General features: G+C 36.7%; 6 protein-coding genes across 6 annotated transcripts; 1 reads left to right on the forward strand and 5 right to left on the reverse strand.

Annotated features, from left to right (window-relative positions):
- Positions 1-3,228: 3,228 nt before the first annotated feature.
- On the reverse strand, positions 3,229-4,019 carry LOC17886278 (dirigent protein 21). The gene has a single exon (XM_006292878.2). It carries the CDS (start codon positions 3,960-3,962, stop codon positions 3,405-3,407), a length of 558 nt encoding a protein of 185 aa, XP_006292940.1. The 5' UTR covers positions 3,963-4,019; the 3' UTR covers positions 3,229-3,404.
- A 935-nt stretch (positions 4,020-4,954) lies between these two features.
- Positions 4,955-5,831, reverse strand: LOC111830763 (dirigent protein 21-like). The gene is given in 2 exon segments (XM_023783542.1): positions 4,955-5,409; positions 5,411-5,831. Coding segments are annotated over 2 exon segments (561 nt in total). The 5' UTR covers positions 5,644-5,831; the 3' UTR covers positions 4,955-5,081.
- Positions 5,832-5,989: 158 nt separating this feature from the next.
- LOC17887058 (dirigent protein 17) lies at positions 5,990-7,226 on the reverse strand. Its single transcript, XM_023783543.1, has 2 exons — positions 7,034-7,226; positions 5,990-6,654 (listed from the first exon to the last, which is right to left on the reverse strand). The coding sequence occupies exon 2, from the start codon at positions 6,634-6,636 to the stop codon at positions 6,208-6,210; it is 429 nt and encodes a 142-aa protein (XP_023639311.1). The 5' UTR covers positions 6,637-6,654; positions 7,034-7,226; the 3' UTR covers positions 5,990-6,207.
- Positions 7,227-8,014: 788 nt separating this feature from the next.
- On the reverse strand, positions 8,015-9,357 carry LOC17886808 (PLASMODESMATA CALLOSE-BINDING PROTEIN 5; the record flags this gene model as incomplete). The annotated part of the gene is made up of 3 exons (XM_006292836.2): positions 8,015-8,411; positions 8,704-8,731; positions 8,898-9,357. Coding segments are annotated over 3 exons (642 nt in total), but the record flags the coding sequence as incomplete, so codon positions are not given.
- Positions 9,358-9,597: 240 nt separating this feature from the next.
- LOC17886446 lies at positions 9,598-12,591 on the forward strand. The gene is made up of 2 exons (XM_006290564.2): positions 9,598-12,014; positions 12,401-12,591. Exon 1 carries the CDS (start codon positions 9,669-9,671, stop codon positions 12,000-12,002), a length of 2,334 nt encoding a protein of 777 aa, XP_006290626.1. The 5' UTR covers positions 9,598-9,668; the 3' UTR covers positions 12,003-12,014; positions 12,401-12,591.
- A 1,325-nt stretch (positions 12,592-13,916) lies between these two features.
- Positions 13,917-16,306, reverse strand: LOC17886298 (basic leucine zipper 61). Its single transcript, XM_006291420.2, has 4 exons — positions 15,469-16,306; positions 15,206-15,296; positions 14,951-15,077; positions 13,917-14,398 (listed from the first exon to the last, which is right to left on the reverse strand). Exons 1-4 carry the CDS (start codon positions 16,092-16,094, stop codon positions 14,250-14,252), a joined length of 993 nt encoding a protein of 330 aa, XP_006291482.1. The 5' UTR covers positions 16,095-16,306; the 3' UTR covers positions 13,917-14,249.
- Between the last annotated feature and the right edge of the window lie 1,072 nt (positions 16,307-17,378).

A 17,378-nucleotide genomic window follows, 5' to 3' on the forward strand; every position in this document is an offset into this window, starting at 1 on the left:
GTAAATTTATGGTATAAAAAGTAAATTAAAAAGCATTAAAAAAAAAGCTAGCTAGGTGAATAAATTCGGCAAATACGAACGAGCGTACGTGAAGCTAGCTAGGGTGTGTACTCTTTGATCACATATGTGCTTATATGTTACACCGGATCGATGTTACTACTTAAAGGTCGACGCGGCTTATCTTATATATATATAGATATATCATCTCTCAAGGACCATATATATTCTTTTACTTCGAATGGTGTTTAGTAGTGCCTCGATATTAGAGACATCATGCAGAATAAGAAGAGGACTGTGTGGACCATATCCTTCTGTTTGCTTGTTCATGTCATAAATAAAATTGAAAAATATTGTTGACAACAAATATATACTGAAAGCTCTTTTGTTGTAATCATCGTAATACATTAAATCCATCATCATATATTTTCATGATTTTAACAGTATATAATATTCATGATATTTCTATACAAAATTTAAATGTACACTTCTTTGGGTTGGTATAAGTTTCCATGAATTTACTAACCTTTTTATGATTGGGGAAACATAAAGAAAATAAAGCAACTTCGACTTTTATAAAACTTAAAATCAACCATAAAAACAAATTTAAGTTTTGGTTGAAAAATATTCAACTTAACTATAAAAAAAATTATGTCTACGGTTGTCTACATAATTATTGAGTTACATAAATTATGAAAGCACAAACATAGAAGATATGTATAGGAAGTCTATAGAGAAAGCACATCAAAATATATTATGTATGTATATATGCTTAATAAAATCCAAAAGAACCAACATAGATTGTGCATCCATCTTATTAGTAGCTGCGCGCATGCAGAGAACCGTAAATAAATACAATGTGAAGTAGTCGAGCTATAAGATGGCACGTGTTGGTGAAGAGATATATATTGAATAATTTTTCAGTGATCTAGAGAGCTTTTTTTAAGGTCTAATCAGTTTTATATATACTTCGACGAACATCAATTATTAATCAAACTGATATCTCTCCAAAAGCAAAATCAAAGAATTTGTTGGGTTGGGGGGTCATCTAAAAGTTTGTTTAGTTTAATAAAGTTTTGGCATATTATAAAACATAATATATAATAAAACTGAACAGTTATAAACATAATAAAGTCTCTCTTTTTTTTTCTCTCTCTTCGTTTGTATGGTGTTGGATGGAAAATAACATGTATTTTTTTTTTTTTTTTTTTTTTTTTTTTGACAAACCGACAGGAAAAAGGAACATATAGGAACCGAACCAAATCAAATCACAGGAAAGGTAGACCCCGTGAATGGGAGGGAGTTGAACCCCACAAGGGCCTCATTAAAAGCCCACAAAGACTAAGAAACCCTAACAAGCAAAAAACCTTTGCTGCCATTAAAGTCATAGTCGTATGCTATGCTTCATAAGATTAAATGGCTTTAGGGGAAGGGGCCAAGGTACCTTTCACTTTCTAGCTGCTTCATCTCTTCCTTTTCTTAGATCAACTCATCAAACAGGACCACCTCTCTTTATGTTTTTTTGATAAAAAAAAAAAAATTGAAGAATTTTTTATCTCATGAGTCATGAATGGACCGGACTAGGTTAGCTAATAATTGCAATACATTAACTCATTACTAAGTAACATGCAGTTTCTGTATTTGTAAGTAAATGAAAGTTAGTTTGAAGAAGATTTTAGGTTTGAATTAAAAAAATTGATGAGCAAACATAGCTTCTCCCTTCTATAACCTCACAAGCTATGATATAGCCTACTTTATAATACTAGCATGTAAACCTTTACAAGGCTAAATAATTTGCAGCAGATTAAAAACACAGAAGATATTTATAAAGACAACAAATGCAAGTGCAGTTAAAGAACATGAGCCCACCAATGTCTTTCCGAGTTAAACACACACACTAGATACTACCTCTCTCTCTATAGTATGGTGCAGTACTTATATACAATCAATGTCAATTTAAGAATATTACGGATAGACGAGTTTGGCAAACTAGACTCAGACCCTAATATATATAACGTATATACTTTTATTGATAAAACCAACAATTTTTTTTTTTTTTTTTTTTTACCAAACTTCTCCGTATGTGGCGTTTCAGGTGAGATCCACTGTAGTGGTATACATAGATCCAACTTTCTTTATAGAATATATTAACGTTCACTTGAAGTTGAACAAACCAATTATTCTTCTATCATTTTTTAGTGGGTTGAAGATAACATTTCTTATCTTAAAGCTAGATAGTATATATATATATATATATGGACCACGGATTCATATAAGTATACTATAAATGGAGGGAGCATCTTTTTAGATATTGCATTAACGATGTTACATATGCGCATGTATCACGTCGTATGTGGGAAAGGAGCTTTCTCTTATTGATATTATGATGTCATACATGTTTCCCAACCTCTTGTCAATTTTATTTTCCTCATTCCATGTTTCTTCATATATATCCTTTCCTCTCTTGTTAGTTTTTGATATTTTGTTCTAAAAGAAAAATCATTTATAATATGAATGACAATGCTAGAAATAGATTACGGTTAACCACAGTTAAAAAACGCTTTTAAATTGAATTGATTATCGACCATGTAGAATATATAATAAAGAAAACATTAATTAAATTATACATATATATTTTTATTTAACTAGTGGATAATGGTTTAATTAGTTCTTGGTTGAGGGTAAAATTTGGAAATTTAGTATAAATGTTACATTGAAAATGTAGAAAGAAACTTATTGTGAAACAAGAATAATTAAAATTCTAAAATGACATTCTAAATGTAATGACTACCAACCGTTTTGAAATATCATCAGTATACATTATCGAAAATTAATAGCAAAACCAGTTTTCATATGATACGTAAAAAAAAAAAAAAAGTGAAATAAACCCCCGAGTTGGGGTTTCAAAAACGCTCCCTATCAGCCATGACGCAGCGCTTTCCTTGGATTTGGTAAATAGGCTTTGCCTATATAAGAATAATATTGGGCTTAGACCCAATAAAATGAAATGGTCATCCACATGATACACGTGGGTTATTAAATAATTAATTTTGTAAAACAAATTAAATGAGTGATTTTCCCCACAATGCGGGTGCCGCGTGTTTGCTTCGCCTGCCTACAACAAGTCTATAAACTTTTTTTTTTTTTTTTTTAATAAGTGTGTGTATCTGATTTACGTTGTTGCACACAAGTATATGATATATTTGTATACGGTTTTTCGACGATATCAAATATAATCAGTGTGTTACATTTTTCATCCAATCTTTTTTTTTCTTGGTACCCTAACATCTTATAAGAAAATAACACAAACATCACAATATCAATTAAAAAAAACATTTATTTCCAGTTCCACCAACTTTTTATTTCTCAATGTAAAAATGGAAAAGCACCAAAGAAGTCGAAATAATTTAATGCCAAATATAGACATTATACTCGATCACAGCATTTCCACTCGTAAGATTGAACGTAAAAGTCTTGGCTTGTGCATATCCTCCTCCGAACCTGAAAGCTCCCGTACCTCCGACGATCGGCATCTCTCTCACCTTCGACATGATCGGATTCCTTCCATACAATGAGATGGTGCTGCCGGAGAATTCACCCGTCGTGAAAACTAAGTTCAAAGTCATAAGGAGACTAAAATTTTTCTGGTCGGTCGATGCAAACACTCCTTGGGCTCTCCCGACTTCCGCTGAGGTTATTTCATGTCCCACCGTCAATATGTCGTCAACAACTGCAACCATACCAAAAGCGGTCGCCGAGGAGTTTGAGGCGGGGCCTGTAGCGACTACGACGGAGGTTGGTTTGTCTGCGGTAACAATGTCGTGCAAGTAGAAGTGGAAGTGGGTTAGCTTCTCTAGTTTTTGTCCTGGATATGGTTTCTTCACTGTTTTTGAGAAAGCTTCGGATTCCGTAATGGTGGCAGCGAGGAGAAGAGCTGATAACAGAGAAAGAACAAGGCTACCCATGGGGATGATGGTCGTTGTTTGAGAGAGAGTCAATTTATCTTTCAGGACGTACGTGTGTGTGAGAAATGTGATTGTGTTTCTTGTGGAAGTGATCGTATTAATTTATACACAAAAACAGGTTTACTGATTATTAAAACACACAAATGTTTAGAGGATATATTTGCTTGGTATACTACAGCTAGCGAGGCGACGTGCTAACAAACAAATCTCCATTGATGTGGACAAAGTCTTCGTTTTAAACAAATCTCCATTATATATTGATCGATCATATGAATATATAAAATAAAATAAAAAAATCATAAGGAAACAATTGGAAAAGAATGTTGTTAACTTTACCAAATAAAAAAGATAGCGATATGTCTGTATGAATTCATTTTTAAAGTAGGGAAAGTCAAAGACACGATTCTTGCATCTTGAATATATAAAGTTTATAAATAAAAATGTTAGTTCATCTACCAATAATTTTAGCATTTCGTGGTTATCGTGTTGTACAAACAACTCTTCCATATATACAAACACCTCTTCCATATATATATGGTTCCGGTACAAACTACTACAATGTTTTACTAGTCGTGTAATATATTTCAAGTGATGAGATTTTCAAAAGAGACTATTCAAGTGTTTTCAATTTTCAGGCGTAACACTTTTCACTCTGTCTTAGCGTTTTGGTGTGCGTGCGCCCATAAGTTTGGGGCCTGTGTTTGTCGTTTCTCGATGATCTTCAAAGAGATTGACCTCAGAGAGACAGTGACATCCATAAGGTAGAAGTACCCCTTTTTTGCTCACAGCAGTAATATATAGAGTGTGTTAGCAACGATACTTGTTGTAACACGTATTAGTAATGTTTTAAAGAACATTTAAAAATGTGACCAATATAATATTATTGGCCGACCATTTTGAGAAAAGCTAACATTATCCTCCGAAGAATTCATCACATAAGAATACAACTTTATTTTTACAACAATTTCTGACAATATATAAATTACGCGATCGTCACAATATCAAATTCAACGCAACAACAACAAAAAATCATTTATTCCAACGGTTGTTATTTCATTTGATTTTCAACAAAAAAAAACAAAAAAAAGGTGGTGAAAAGCACATAAAAATGCCAATAGGCTAATGCCAAATATAGACATTATACTCGACCACAGCATCTCCACTGATAGTATTGAACACAAAAGTCTTAGCCTGTGCATATCCTCTTCCGAACCTAAAAGCTCCCGTACCTCCGATGATTGGCATCTCTCTCACCTTCGACAATATTGGGTTGCGGCCATACATAGAGATGGTGCTCCCTGCAAATTCACCCTTTGTGATAACAAAGTTAAAAGCCATTAGCAGACCAAACTTGTTCTGGTCAGCCGATGCATACATCCCTTGGGCTCTCCCAATTTCCTCAGAGGTTATTAAAGGCCCCATCGTCAATGGATCGTCTGCGATTGCAACCAAAGTTGGTTGCAGAGGAGTTTGTTGTAGGACCTCTAGCGACTACCACAGCCGTTGGTTTGTTTCCGGAGACAATGTCGTGGAAGTAGAAGTGAAGGTGGGTTAGTTTCTCTGGTTTATGTCCTGGATATGGTGCCTTCACTGTTGTTGAGTATGCTTCGGATTCTGTAATGGTGGCGGCAAGGAGAAGAGCTGAGAACAGAGAAAGAAGAAGAAGATGAAGGCTAGCCATGGCTAAGATGGTCAGTTGCTCGCTACAAACTCAAATGATCTTTCAGGCTATGTGAAGGTGTGAAGATGTGAAGATGTGATTGCGTTATCGTTGAAGTGCTTGCATCATTTATACACAAAACAGAGCTATAATTTGCAAAAAGCACGAATGTATAAATAATTGATTTGGTTGACGAAACAAAGCGAGGACTTAGGAGTCGTGCTAACAAGCAAGATCTACATCGATATTGGAATGATTCTTTTTAAGGTTTAAGATAATCAAGTTAAAGATAATGTTTTTTCTTGTCAAAAGAGTCAAGACAGAGTCTGTGTGTTGTATATGAAATAGGAAAAGTTGGGGACACGTATATGTTAATCTCATTTTGAAAATATGATTATTTATAACGAAACGTTATTCGTACCAAAAAACGTTGCTTATCTCTAACGTATCTACAATTTCATGATTCCCACTAGTCTTCTATTATATTCAAGCGATAAACTGTTTCCAATATTAAGGCATGAGAGTGTAACAACCTCTTTGTCCTGCTTCACCATATCCACTCGTTGTGTGTTTGGAGTTCTTGGTCTAGCGTTGTGGCGTGTATCCATAAGTTTGAGCCTGCATTTGTCGATTCTTGATGATCTGCAGTGAGACTGACCTCAAAGGGACAGTAACATCCAAAGGTAGAAGTACTTCTTCTAGCTCAGACCAGTCAAGATCTTCAGAATCCCCATCTTCGTATTCAACTCTGTACCACCCAGATTGTTTGTCGAACTTTGTCACCACACCAGAATAGTAATGACCCAAGAAAAACTTCCGGACTTCTCTACCCACGAGCCATTCGCCGCTTCCTACAGTGCCACTTGCTGTTACTGGTTCGTCTTTGGCAACCATACAATCTGTTTGAGGTTCATCAGGCACACCGTTGATAACAACCGCAGGCTCTCCCGGTATCTCAAAGATCCCTGGAAGAAGAGACAGTGCTTCTTGCTTAATGCTCCCAGTATTCTCCATTTTTTTTCTAACTATCTTCTGCAAGAAAGCTTATAGAGTTAACCAGCAGAAGTCAAGATTCAAGAGTTAATCTGTTAAATCAATGTGCATCTTTCATCGTTCCTATAGAAATTCAGAACCGATGGACATGGTGAACAGAACCAACATTAAGGCAAATCATTCATATAACTGATACACGAGAATCAGATACAAACATGAAACCGAACGAATCGATCACTTGACATGCATTACGAATCCATAAATCTTATACTACGATGATGAAAGTGTCCCCTCCTCGAACAATTTAATATTCGATTCGTAGTACAAACCCTAATTCCCCAGCGTCGGCGAGGCGATTCCAGTTTATACCAAGACGACGCATCAAAATAGAAAGCACTAAAGGCGAGAAGAGACTCACCAGAGTCAGGCGGAGATAGAAATTGACGGCGGAGGATTTGGTTCCCGTCGTTCGTAGCCCGTCGAGTGTACGGCGGCGAAGGGAGCCGGGAGGTTTTAGGAGATAAAGCCAGACACTTTGTTTGGCAACGCGGTTAGCTTTATTCGGGATCGACTCAGCAATGCAAATCTTTTTTTGCTTTACCACCCACTCCAGCCCTTATTTTTTTTTAATCTTCTTTACTGTTTGCACTTCAAATCTATAATAACTAACAATAAAAGTTATAACTAATAAAAATGAAAATACATACAGTATTTTTTTTATGATATTGAAAATGAAATTATTAATATCTACAATTTTTATTTGAAATTTACAAGTGTTTAGAATATTTGCAAATAATTGAGGCAAATTGCTTTATTACAATAACAAAAGAAAAGCCAACGTTTTCTTTTTAATTAAACCATTAAATAGCAGTAGAAGCCACACACATACTTGTTCTTTCTTCAACATGAATAATCATTCTTCTTCTTGTACTTTCTTTCATAGACTGATTCTGTATCATTGTGTAATGATATGTATACCCATTCGCGATTTGAACACCCTTTTTATACATCACTTGTCTTCTGCAGTTCTGACCTCAAGAGCAAAATCATATGAAAACTAGATTAAAAAACCAAAGCTTGCCCTTGATTCCAAGCGTTTAAGAGGATCAGGTTGCCTTCAACAATGAAGAACTCACACAGTGTTCTTGCTCTTGCTCTTCCTCCTCCTACAAAGTACTCTTAGCACAGCCTGGAATCGCATTAAGTCCTCCTCCTGTACGTACAAAATGGCTTTGCGAAAGCCTATCATCTGGAGGAGACCCTGTCGCTGATGACCAAATCGAAAGAGATAATGGCCAATTCGAAAGCGAAGTAGACCAATTGGATAACAATGAAGACCATATCGAAAGCGATGTAGACCAATTGGATGACGATGGTGACCAAATCGAAAACTCACAACGGTAGACAATCATTGAATCTATTAACATATGATGACATTACATCATTATATGTTCGTTGAAAAAAAAAGAAATATCACTACAAATTCCAATAGAAGCAATCAAAACATTTTGAATCACTCACAGTGGGATTGATAATAAAAAATCAAAATGCCAGACAAAAAAAAACAAATTAGATATTAGGCTTATCTTCAAAGGTAAACTGGGAGAGATCAAAATGGTATCCTTCTCATGCGTGTGTGAGCCTAAAGATGATGAACTATCTGTGTCATCGTCAATAAGCTGCAGAAACCGATGAAGGTTACAATCCAACTGCTGGAAACCGGTCTGCCACCACGGCTCATATCTGCTCCCATTGAAGTGTCATCTGCCACTCGACCATTGTTCACTCCTCTCTTACTGCACATCGTCATGAGAGTATTGTTGAGTGACATAAGAATACAGAGCAAACTGAGATAATTTTATAGAGATGTGAATCATCAGTGAACAATCAACGCAGAGAATATCAGAAGTAAAACCAAACTTTGGACATCCATTCATGTATTTTGAACAATCTAACAACCAAATCCACTCTCCATGGACATGAAATAAGCTTCATTCTTACCAATATAAGATATTAAATAATTCAAATCACGAAACCATCTTTCACATCAATCTTATAGATTGCTCTAGATAGTTTGAAATTGATTACCTCGAAGGGTATTTGCAAGTTCCCTGACCTGAAAACACACACATTGGGGAAAAATCACTTCATCAGCGACGCTAAAATGTATTCGAATCTGAATCTAAAACTTAAACTTCAAAACAAGAGATCATCGTTATAATCCTGATTCCTCTACGCTAACAGATATAAGATTTCGATAACAGAAGAAGGCTTTTACTTACTGGGATTGAGTGAAGTAAGAGCAGCGTTATTGTTGAAATTGCAAGCCTCATCGGCCTCGCCGTTCTTCAGGTAGTAATTGTTGAAAACAAACGACGCCATTTTCTGAACATCCGTCGGGTCGTTACAAGGTCCACCTTGCTGAATCGGACCACAATCGGCGCCGCCTTGACCACAAGCCCACTCAATCGCAGTCTGTAGCGAAGCATCTTCTGCGTTGTTCTTCGCTACGCACCATAACTCCACTTGCAACACTTGACCGCCGATCTGCGCAGTCGCAACCATCATTAACATCGCCGCCGTCGCAGCGAGAAGTGAGAGAGTCATAATCATTTCCTCAGAGAGAGAGAGAGAGAGAGAGAGAGAGAAGAGAAGAGAAGATGAAGCAAAAGGAGTGTTGGGAAGAAAGTTTTGGGGGTTTTTTTTTTTTTTTTGTAACCGCTGAGTGAAGCACTGTGAAAGTTACCGTTAAAGGTATCGGGGAAAATGGAAGAGAGATCTAACAGTGACGAATCCGAAGAGTCAGAGACACCATTATTGGATCTTTTTCTCGTCAGCGAGACAAAGATTCGGGTATATTTGGAGTTTTACTGGAATTGGGCCTCTTATCCGGCCCATGAAAATGAGGTTAGTGAGACCCGGCGACTCAGGTTGATGACGTGTTATTGTTTGATTGGTTGGTTTAGTTGAGTATGCTTTGAAGTTTATGTCCTCTCGCGACCGTCGAATTGACGACTGACTCAAGTTTAGCTTTTCCGAGAAAAGAATCAGCCATGGCTTCTTCTCCGTCGAATCCCACAGATCCAGATGCAGAAGCAGCTCTTTCTGGGAACCCTAGTTTGATTGAGAAACCGAGTTTAGTAGGAGAGCAAGGAAGCATTTCACTGGAGAATGCGGATTCCGTCGTTGACAAAGCCCTAAATCTAGAATCAACACATGAAGAAGAAACGCAGAATTTGCAGGATCTGGAGGAGTCAGACGCCAGAGATCAGCAATTAGAGGCGTCGATTGAGGAAAGTAGGAACGAAGAAGACGATATGGACGCAACGCAAGCCGTAAGCTCTCCTATTCACCGCCGCGGAGGTGGGCCGAAGCGGAAGAAAATGAACCAGAAGAAACGAAAACAGCAAGAGAAGTCAAAGGAGAAGCTTGAGGTACTTTTGAAAACCTTGAAGCCGATTGCTTTCGTGCCATGTAAATCCCTAGATTTTGCTCGGCACGAGAAGCTATTGAAGATGTTAGGTCTGTGGGATTTTGTGCATTTGGAGTTTGATCAAAATATCCGTCAAGATCTAGTGGCGACCCTTGTCGCGTATTATAATTCAGAGGGTAGATGCAGCTATGTAAATGGGCTAAGGATTAATGTCAGCCGTGCCGATTTGGCTCGAGCGTTGAAGTTGCCTAAGAAGAAAGAACTTGACCTTACGGAGGAGGAGAGAGAACTTCTGGAAAATGATGAATCAGTAAGGTTTATTGATGAGATTCTTTCAACTTGGATTCTACTGCAAAGAGATGATATGTGGATTATGCCTGTAGAGGTTGTTGAATGGACTAGGGATATAAAGCAAAAGCATTTGGAAAAGTTAGATTGGCCTAAATTGCTCTGGTTTATGGTTGAGAAAGAACTGAAAGCTGAGCCTCCACTTGGTGATTGTTTTTTTGCTTCTCATCTGCAGCTGTTGATCAAAACACAGAGAGAAGATTTACTCAGGGAAACATCTAAGGTGGATGAGGAAGATGATGATGATGTAAAGGAGGTTGATTTTATGGTAAAATCCCCGAAAGAAGACTGTTTGGAGGTGAAGGAGGAAGATGTTGGTGCTGCAGATTCAGGTAGGGATGATGGTGCCACTGACTCAAAAGAAGACAAGTATGTGGATGAACATATGATCGAATTGAATCTCGGGCAAGATACTGTGTCAGAAATGGTCTCTGAGGAGGAGAGAGGTCCTGTTGAGGGACAGTCAATGGATATTGAGGAGAATAAGAAAGAAGTGGATGAAAGGTGGGCATGGAATGAAGACACTCATGCTGGTTCTCAATTCCTTCGCCGTTGCGATCTTAGTAGTGCTAGGGAGGGAGATGAAGAGAATCATATAGAAGGATCCATGGAAATGGGAGAAGATGAACCAATTGAAGATGTCGGGGAAGACGAAACTGAGGAAGATAAAGAAAAGCATGAAGGGGGTTTTCCTTTTTTTCCAAATGGTGTTTCCCTTCATGGAGTTGGCCAAGAGAATCTCATGTTGGGAGATGCATCTCCGTTAGGTTATAACTCCGGGTTACAAATGCATGGCAATTCGATTGGTGGTGATTTCCTTGGTTCTAGGGTTGACATGCATATGGCTATGGGTCCAGGTAGTTCTTCTCTGTTTGGGAATGGCAATAACAAGAGGGAGATTGAACACGAGAATGAAATTACTTATCACTCTCATAACCCCAGCAATAAGAGGTTGAGGACCGAAGAACCCTCTTGGGATGATAAACCCCCAGGTGACGTGTGCTTTGAACAGATGGCATACTGGATGGAAAAAGCTAGGTTGTCATGTGCTGAAAAAGATCGAGAGCGTGAACAATCTGTTATGAACCAGCAGTATCTAATGAACGAACTTGAAAGCAAGGCAGCAATGATTCAGGAATTGGAAAGAGCCAAGTTTGAGGAGCAACAGAGGAAAGATATAATGATCTATAAGCTTGAGAGTGAGCTTCGTATGATGACAAGTGTAGTAGAGGGTTACAGGAAGGCTTTGAAAGTAACAAAAAAGGCATCAAGAGAGCACAGAAAACGTTGCCCGTTGCTTGATGATAAACCAGTCTACAAGGATGTCAAAGGTTCTGGAGGTTTGGTGTTGAGCACTACTGAAATTGAAAAGCTGAGATTGAAGCAAGAAGAGGAAGACAGGACGGCACGAGCTCTATATGAGGGACAGATTGAGGAGTTTGGAAGTCGCTGGCTTAAAGAATTTGAAGAACTCATGGAAACAGTAGACTCGCTAAATGAGAAATTCATCGAGATTGAAAATGAAGTGAAGATCTTGAGAGAAACACGTTCGGATAGCAAGAAAAATGAGACATCTGAAGTTGCTGCTGCTACAGAAGAAACTTGAGATGCCCTCAAGGTACGTTACTCTCCTTTACCAAAATTTTCCAGCAGAACTTTGCTCTGTTTCGTTGAATTGGTGACTAGAACGTTATATTCGCTCCCTGTAGTCATTATGGAGGAATCTTGAATCTGCTCTTTTCATTTATAAAAAATCAATATTGTGGTGATGTTATATTAGATGAGCAGTAAGACACATAATATAGAAAAACGGATTTAGGAGATGAGTAGAGTTTTGTAATGGCCATTTTCGAATTTCAAGTATATATGCATAAGAATCTAAATATCTCAAAATATTCTTAGTGTCATTCCTTATAATATCCACCCACCAATAATTGTTTATTTTCTTCGGGTTCCCCACTATGGCTGATTTTTGTCTCAATGTTTTATTTATTTTCCCTGTAGGTTTCTGCAAATCGGTGGAGGTTTTAAAGAAGCTCGTTTGAAAGAACATGAATTTAGCATCCTCATTTTGTATGATAGACAATGATATGATCGAATGTATTATCTTCTCTTAGGAAAATGTAACCAACGGTTGTGATCAATGCTAAGTTTCAGTTAGTAGTAAAGATTCAATCATCTTTGAGATTCGTTAACATACTGTGATCGAACAACTACGAGATTCACTGGTTTTTCGGTGTGCGTGTCCGGTCTCTAGTATAGATTCAATGATTCGAGGTCAAATTGATTTTAGTGTGAAGAATTTTGACGAACGGTCTGGTTCCGTCTGATATACTTTGTTACTGATTGATTCTATACATATGAAGCTCACCTCGTTGTATACTTAATTCTTGTTTTTTTTTTTTTTTTTTTTTTTTTTTGTCTCAGTACACTACTGTATGTGTAGATATATTTAGTATAAAGAAGGGTGTATAATAAAGGCCCAATGAGAGGAGCGAATTGGTTGGTATTGGCACTGACATAAGTTAAAAAACAATGAAACTGACAATATCTCGCTTTCATGCATATTATCCCAATAGGGCCAACACGAGACCACTAAACCTTCTTGTCTTTTTATTTTTATTTTTTAAGCTTATCCTCTTCAGTTTTTAATTTTTTAATAATAATAATCCTTTTAAATTATTATTAACCTTGCTACACTTTGTAGCTTTCCTCTGTAACTTTACTATTTCGTCCATTTTAACTTTGACCGTCCCAAAAAACACTACTTAAAAGATAAAATCGTTTTGATTAGAAGACTTTTTTTAAAGAATAAAAAATAAATAAAGAAAAAGAAAAGAGGAAACAAAGCCAATCATGTAGCAAAGACCGTAGTGGTCCAGGCCGAGGAACACAGCACGTGAACTTACAGCTTAGCCTTCAGATGTCTCCACGTTCTCGCTTTCCTTTTTTCACCCCCACATTTTTCAGATTTTGACCCACTTTGACCCTATTTTCTCATAAAGGTTTTTGATTCATAACAACACAAATATAAAACTCATTAACCCTTTTGTTTCTACGGTCTGTAATTGTAAACATATACCAATCTAGATTCTATATGACATCAACTACATGTCCAGTCCCTACGTCAGGAAATGGCTACATAGGCTAGTAACAACAACATCCTACATTTTCACTTTTGTTTCTCAGAAAGAAATGGATAAAGACATATTATTAGATCAGCATAATTAATTGATTTTTCTCCTTAACAATGGAATAATATCGTTGGAGTTTTTAAGGAATGAGAAAATCGCTTTCAGTCACTTCAAATATAAATAAATCTTGAAACTATGTGCGTAAATATTTTCATGGTTCCAAAACATTGTTCTTTTTTCAATAGAAAGTTAGAAACGAAATATCAACTGTTACATATATATATATATATATTTTATATATATGGAGAGATGGCACATATCAAAATTAGAACCATGTAAAAGAAGAAGTCTTTAACTATTGGGTTAACCTAAATTTGACAATAAAATGCTGGAAACAAATAATATTCGGGAAAATATCAATTAGTACACAATACTAGACACTCCAACAAAAAAAATGGAATAAACAACAAATCAGCTAAATTCTTTTTACATATCATTCTCACTTTTCCCCCTCCCACTCCATAAGACCAAAAAAAAAGAAAAAAAAATCAGATACATCAAAAGCAAATTCATCACAACTTAAAAAAAAATGTGATTAGATTAAATAAGAAAAAAAAAAGTCTTCTTTGATAAATTAATTTCTTGACACAAAGAGGTTTTTATGGTCAAGAATCCTTTCGCCATGATAAAGAGATAAGATCTTAAATGAGAGAACAGCTTTAGACATTGAGGAGCTGCTCTTTCTCAACGGACGGTTTGATATCGGCTGGAGATTGATCGGAAACATTAGTCTCCATCTTCTTAATGCTTTGCTGATGATACACTTGTCGAAGCCTCTCTATTTCTCTCTTCAAAGCTTCTTGATGAGCTGCAAATATTAAATTCACAATTACTACTGTCAATATATATAAGCCAATGAGTAGTCACAAGGTCACATGTTTCATTTTAATATATACGTATACTTATAATAATGTCATATGCGCACACATGGACAGTTGTTCTAGCTTATTAATCAGACTAGCATCCACGATTTTGTACTATAGCAAGACCCAAATTATGGAAATAATTACTTGAGATGTATAAAAAACCTTTAAAAAAAAAAACAAAAACAACAACAACATCTACCAACATTATATTATTCAAGGAAACCATTTATAATTCATGGAAATTTTGTAAGTGTATGAATCATGAAGCATGCATTTGCCGCAAGTACTTCATTGTATAGTTATTTTTCCTAAAGAATAATTATTGGTCGAGGCCTATATATTGTCAGTGAGTATTAACTACATGGAGTGAAAAATATCATGACAGTAGAGTAGTAGTCAAAAGGGAAAAAATATTCTATATGTACAATTCGATATAAGTATGGAAAATTAGAAGTAAAAAAAAAAAAAAAAGAGAGAGAGAGAGAGGAAATTACCGTCTTTGAAAATCTTATCTTGGGCTAACGCTGCGATTCGTTGCTTTATAGCACTGTTGTCGACGTTGAGAAGCAATCGCTGGTGATCCAAAAACGCAACTCTTGGAGATAACACTGACACTTCAGTCTTCATATCCCACAATTTAAATGATTTGTATTGATCGATCAGTATTTTTATTTTTATTTTAATTTTGATTATGCCAAACATTAACAAAACATAAGTAATTAAATGATATTTTGTGTGTGAAATTATACCTGCAATGAAGTAACGCTCCGTTCAAGCTCTGATATGTATTGCAGTTTCCTCACCCTTGATCTCTGTGCTGATTGCCTATTTGCTAAAATTCTGTAGAAAATTTCAGCAAAAACAAACATTTAGATTGTATCGATGTGACACAACTATTTTTATAAAAAATGGTTTATAATATATATGGAGTTATCAGTTATATCATAACGGTACGTGCATGCATGACCTTCCTTGGGGTTTTTGGAAATAGTAAATAAGACAATGAAATTACCTTTTTACCCTTTTAGGATCGTGAATCCGGTTACCGGAGCTGCCACCGGAGTTTTGATTCGCCGAGGGACCATCCTGTGGCTCCGTCTTGCACTGGCTTTGGACCTCGTCTGATTCGTTGTAATTGTTACCGGCGGGGTTGTTTTGGTTGGCTATGTTGTTATTGTCCATGTGATGATCGTGATCGGACGGTGGTGCTTCTTTGTTGTCGTCGTCGCTAAGGCTATTGTGATCGGACGGCGTGGAGGTGTTGGAGGAGGAACGTGTGGCACCCACATTGCCGTTGAGGTTGTTCATGTTGTGGTGGTGGTGATTGTGGCTGCTGTGCACGTCGTCGTTAAACATGGACATGAACTGCTCGTCGTCGAACCTGTCGAAGTGGTGGTTCCCAACACCGGAAGAAGGCGGTTCGAGGAAAGCGATGGAGTCGCTGATAGAGCGACGGTGTGTACCACGGCGAGTCGCTGAGAAGTCGAGAAACTCATCCATCCAAGAAGGGTTCTGTTGCTGCGGTCCGGCGGTCGCTGCCGCTGCTGCCGTTGCGGCGATGGAAGGTAGTTTCTGGGAGGAGAAGTCAGGCCAATTTGGCGTCGTCATGGTCGGGATTTTTGGAGGGAGTTGTGCCATTAATGAGAGATTTAATGGCACACACCACAATTTTATGTTTTTCAAAATCAGAAGAAACAAAGAAACGAAACGGATCAAGAAGAATTTTGGAATTTTAAGATCGTCAAAGATTTTAAAACAGAGGAAGAACCATTAGAGAGAGAGAGAGAGAGAGGAAAGGAATGAGAAACAAACCAGAGTAACTAAAATGGCTATGTATAACAAAGAGTAGTTATACAAAACAGAAGTAAGAGATATAGAGAGATAGGGATAAATTTTATAATAGAGAGAAAAAGCTAAATAAAATTTATATATATATAAAATGGATTCGATCTCAAAGAGTTTATATCTCTGAGTAGGGTCACATGGGGAGGGAGAGAGAGAGAGAGAGATCAGACACAGCTATGAAACAGCTGTTTCGTTTAGAAAAAAATAATCAAAATAAAAAAAAGCTTTGAGGGTTTCTCAAGAGCAAAATGGAGAATCAGGCAGCACGTGCTCTTGGTGAACCCCTCCTCCCTTAATTTGTTTTTGCTTGTTAGAGAGACTTTTTTTCATTTTCTCTTTTAAAAACAATGTATGATATGATATTATTATTATCTTAATCCTTTGGAAACATTCTTATGTTTCTCTCTTCCACATGCTTCCTCTTTTCTCTCCTCTTTTCTCCGCCGTTTGATCATTTTCCTCCGCCTTGTTTTATGACCGTCCGACGAGCTGACACTTGCCCTAATGCTACCGGAGTATATCATCATATATATGAAATGGTATGCGTAATACCACGAACCGATCGAAGAGTAACACTTGTAAGTTTAGTTTCTGACTTTTGTAAGATTGAGCATAGGAAACGCTCGACTTATTATATATGGAGGCCGTGAAGGAATCTTTTTGAAGAAGTTTTTGCTCGCTAACTACGGCTTAAACATCCTGATGAAAATATAAATGACGCAGTAGACAATGCCAAGTGTTTGCATTCAGTATAATGGTAACATGATTATGCTCTTAACCCTATTAATTCTATTTGATTACAAATTTGGTATGTACAGTAGTATATGATTTGAATATTGTTACCAAATGCATCATGTTCATTATCTTCTTTTTTTGTCATTATATAGTAAACACAACTTTCTATATATTGTTACTTGGTTCGACTCACAGTTACACCTAAATGAAAAGATCATCATACGTAAGGTTATATGACAGTAGTGTGTATGGACATTAATTAAAATGAGTTGATAGCATAAGAGTGACCACTTTTATGTCAAATGACAAAGAAGAATAGTCCAATACAATTAATACACACTT

This window comes from Capsella rubella, unplaced genomic scaffold (genome assembly GCF_000375325.1).
Source record: "Capsella rubella cultivar Monte Gargano unplaced genomic scaffold, Caprub1_0 scaffold_5, whole genome shotgun sequence".
In the NCBI taxonomy this organism is placed as follows: Eukaryota; Viridiplantae; Streptophyta; class Magnoliopsida; order Brassicales; family Brassicaceae; genus Capsella; species Capsella rubella.

What these genes read in the sequence shown, in the direction of transcription:
- LOC17886298 (XM_006291420.2), bottom strand. Translation starts at nt 16,094, where the DNA reads ATGGCACAACTCCCTCCAAAAATCCCGACCATGACGACGCCAAATTGG. An exon ending in GATCCTAAAAGGGTAAAAAG is followed by an intron (nt 15,297 to 15,468) that starts GTAATTTCATTG and finishes AATTTTCTACAG; the next exon opens with AATTTTAGCAAATAGGCAAT. An exon ending in GGAGCGTTACTTCATTGCAG is followed by an intron (nt 15,078 to 15,205) that starts GTATAATTTCAC and finishes TGGGATATGAAG; the next exon opens with ACTGAAGTGTCAGTGTTATC.
- LOC17887058 (XM_023783543.1), bottom strand. Translation starts at nt 6,636, where the DNA reads ATGGAGAATACTGGGAGCATTAAGCAAGAAGCACTGTCTCTTCTTCCA.
- LOC17886446 (XM_006290564.2), top strand. Translation starts at nt 9,669, where the DNA reads ATGGCTTCTTCTCCGTCGAATCCCACAGATCCAGATGCAGAAGCAGCT.
- LOC17886278 (XM_006292878.2), bottom strand. Translation starts at nt 3,962, where the DNA reads ATGGGTAGCCTTGTTCTTTCTCTGTTATCAGCTCTTCTCCTCGCTGCC.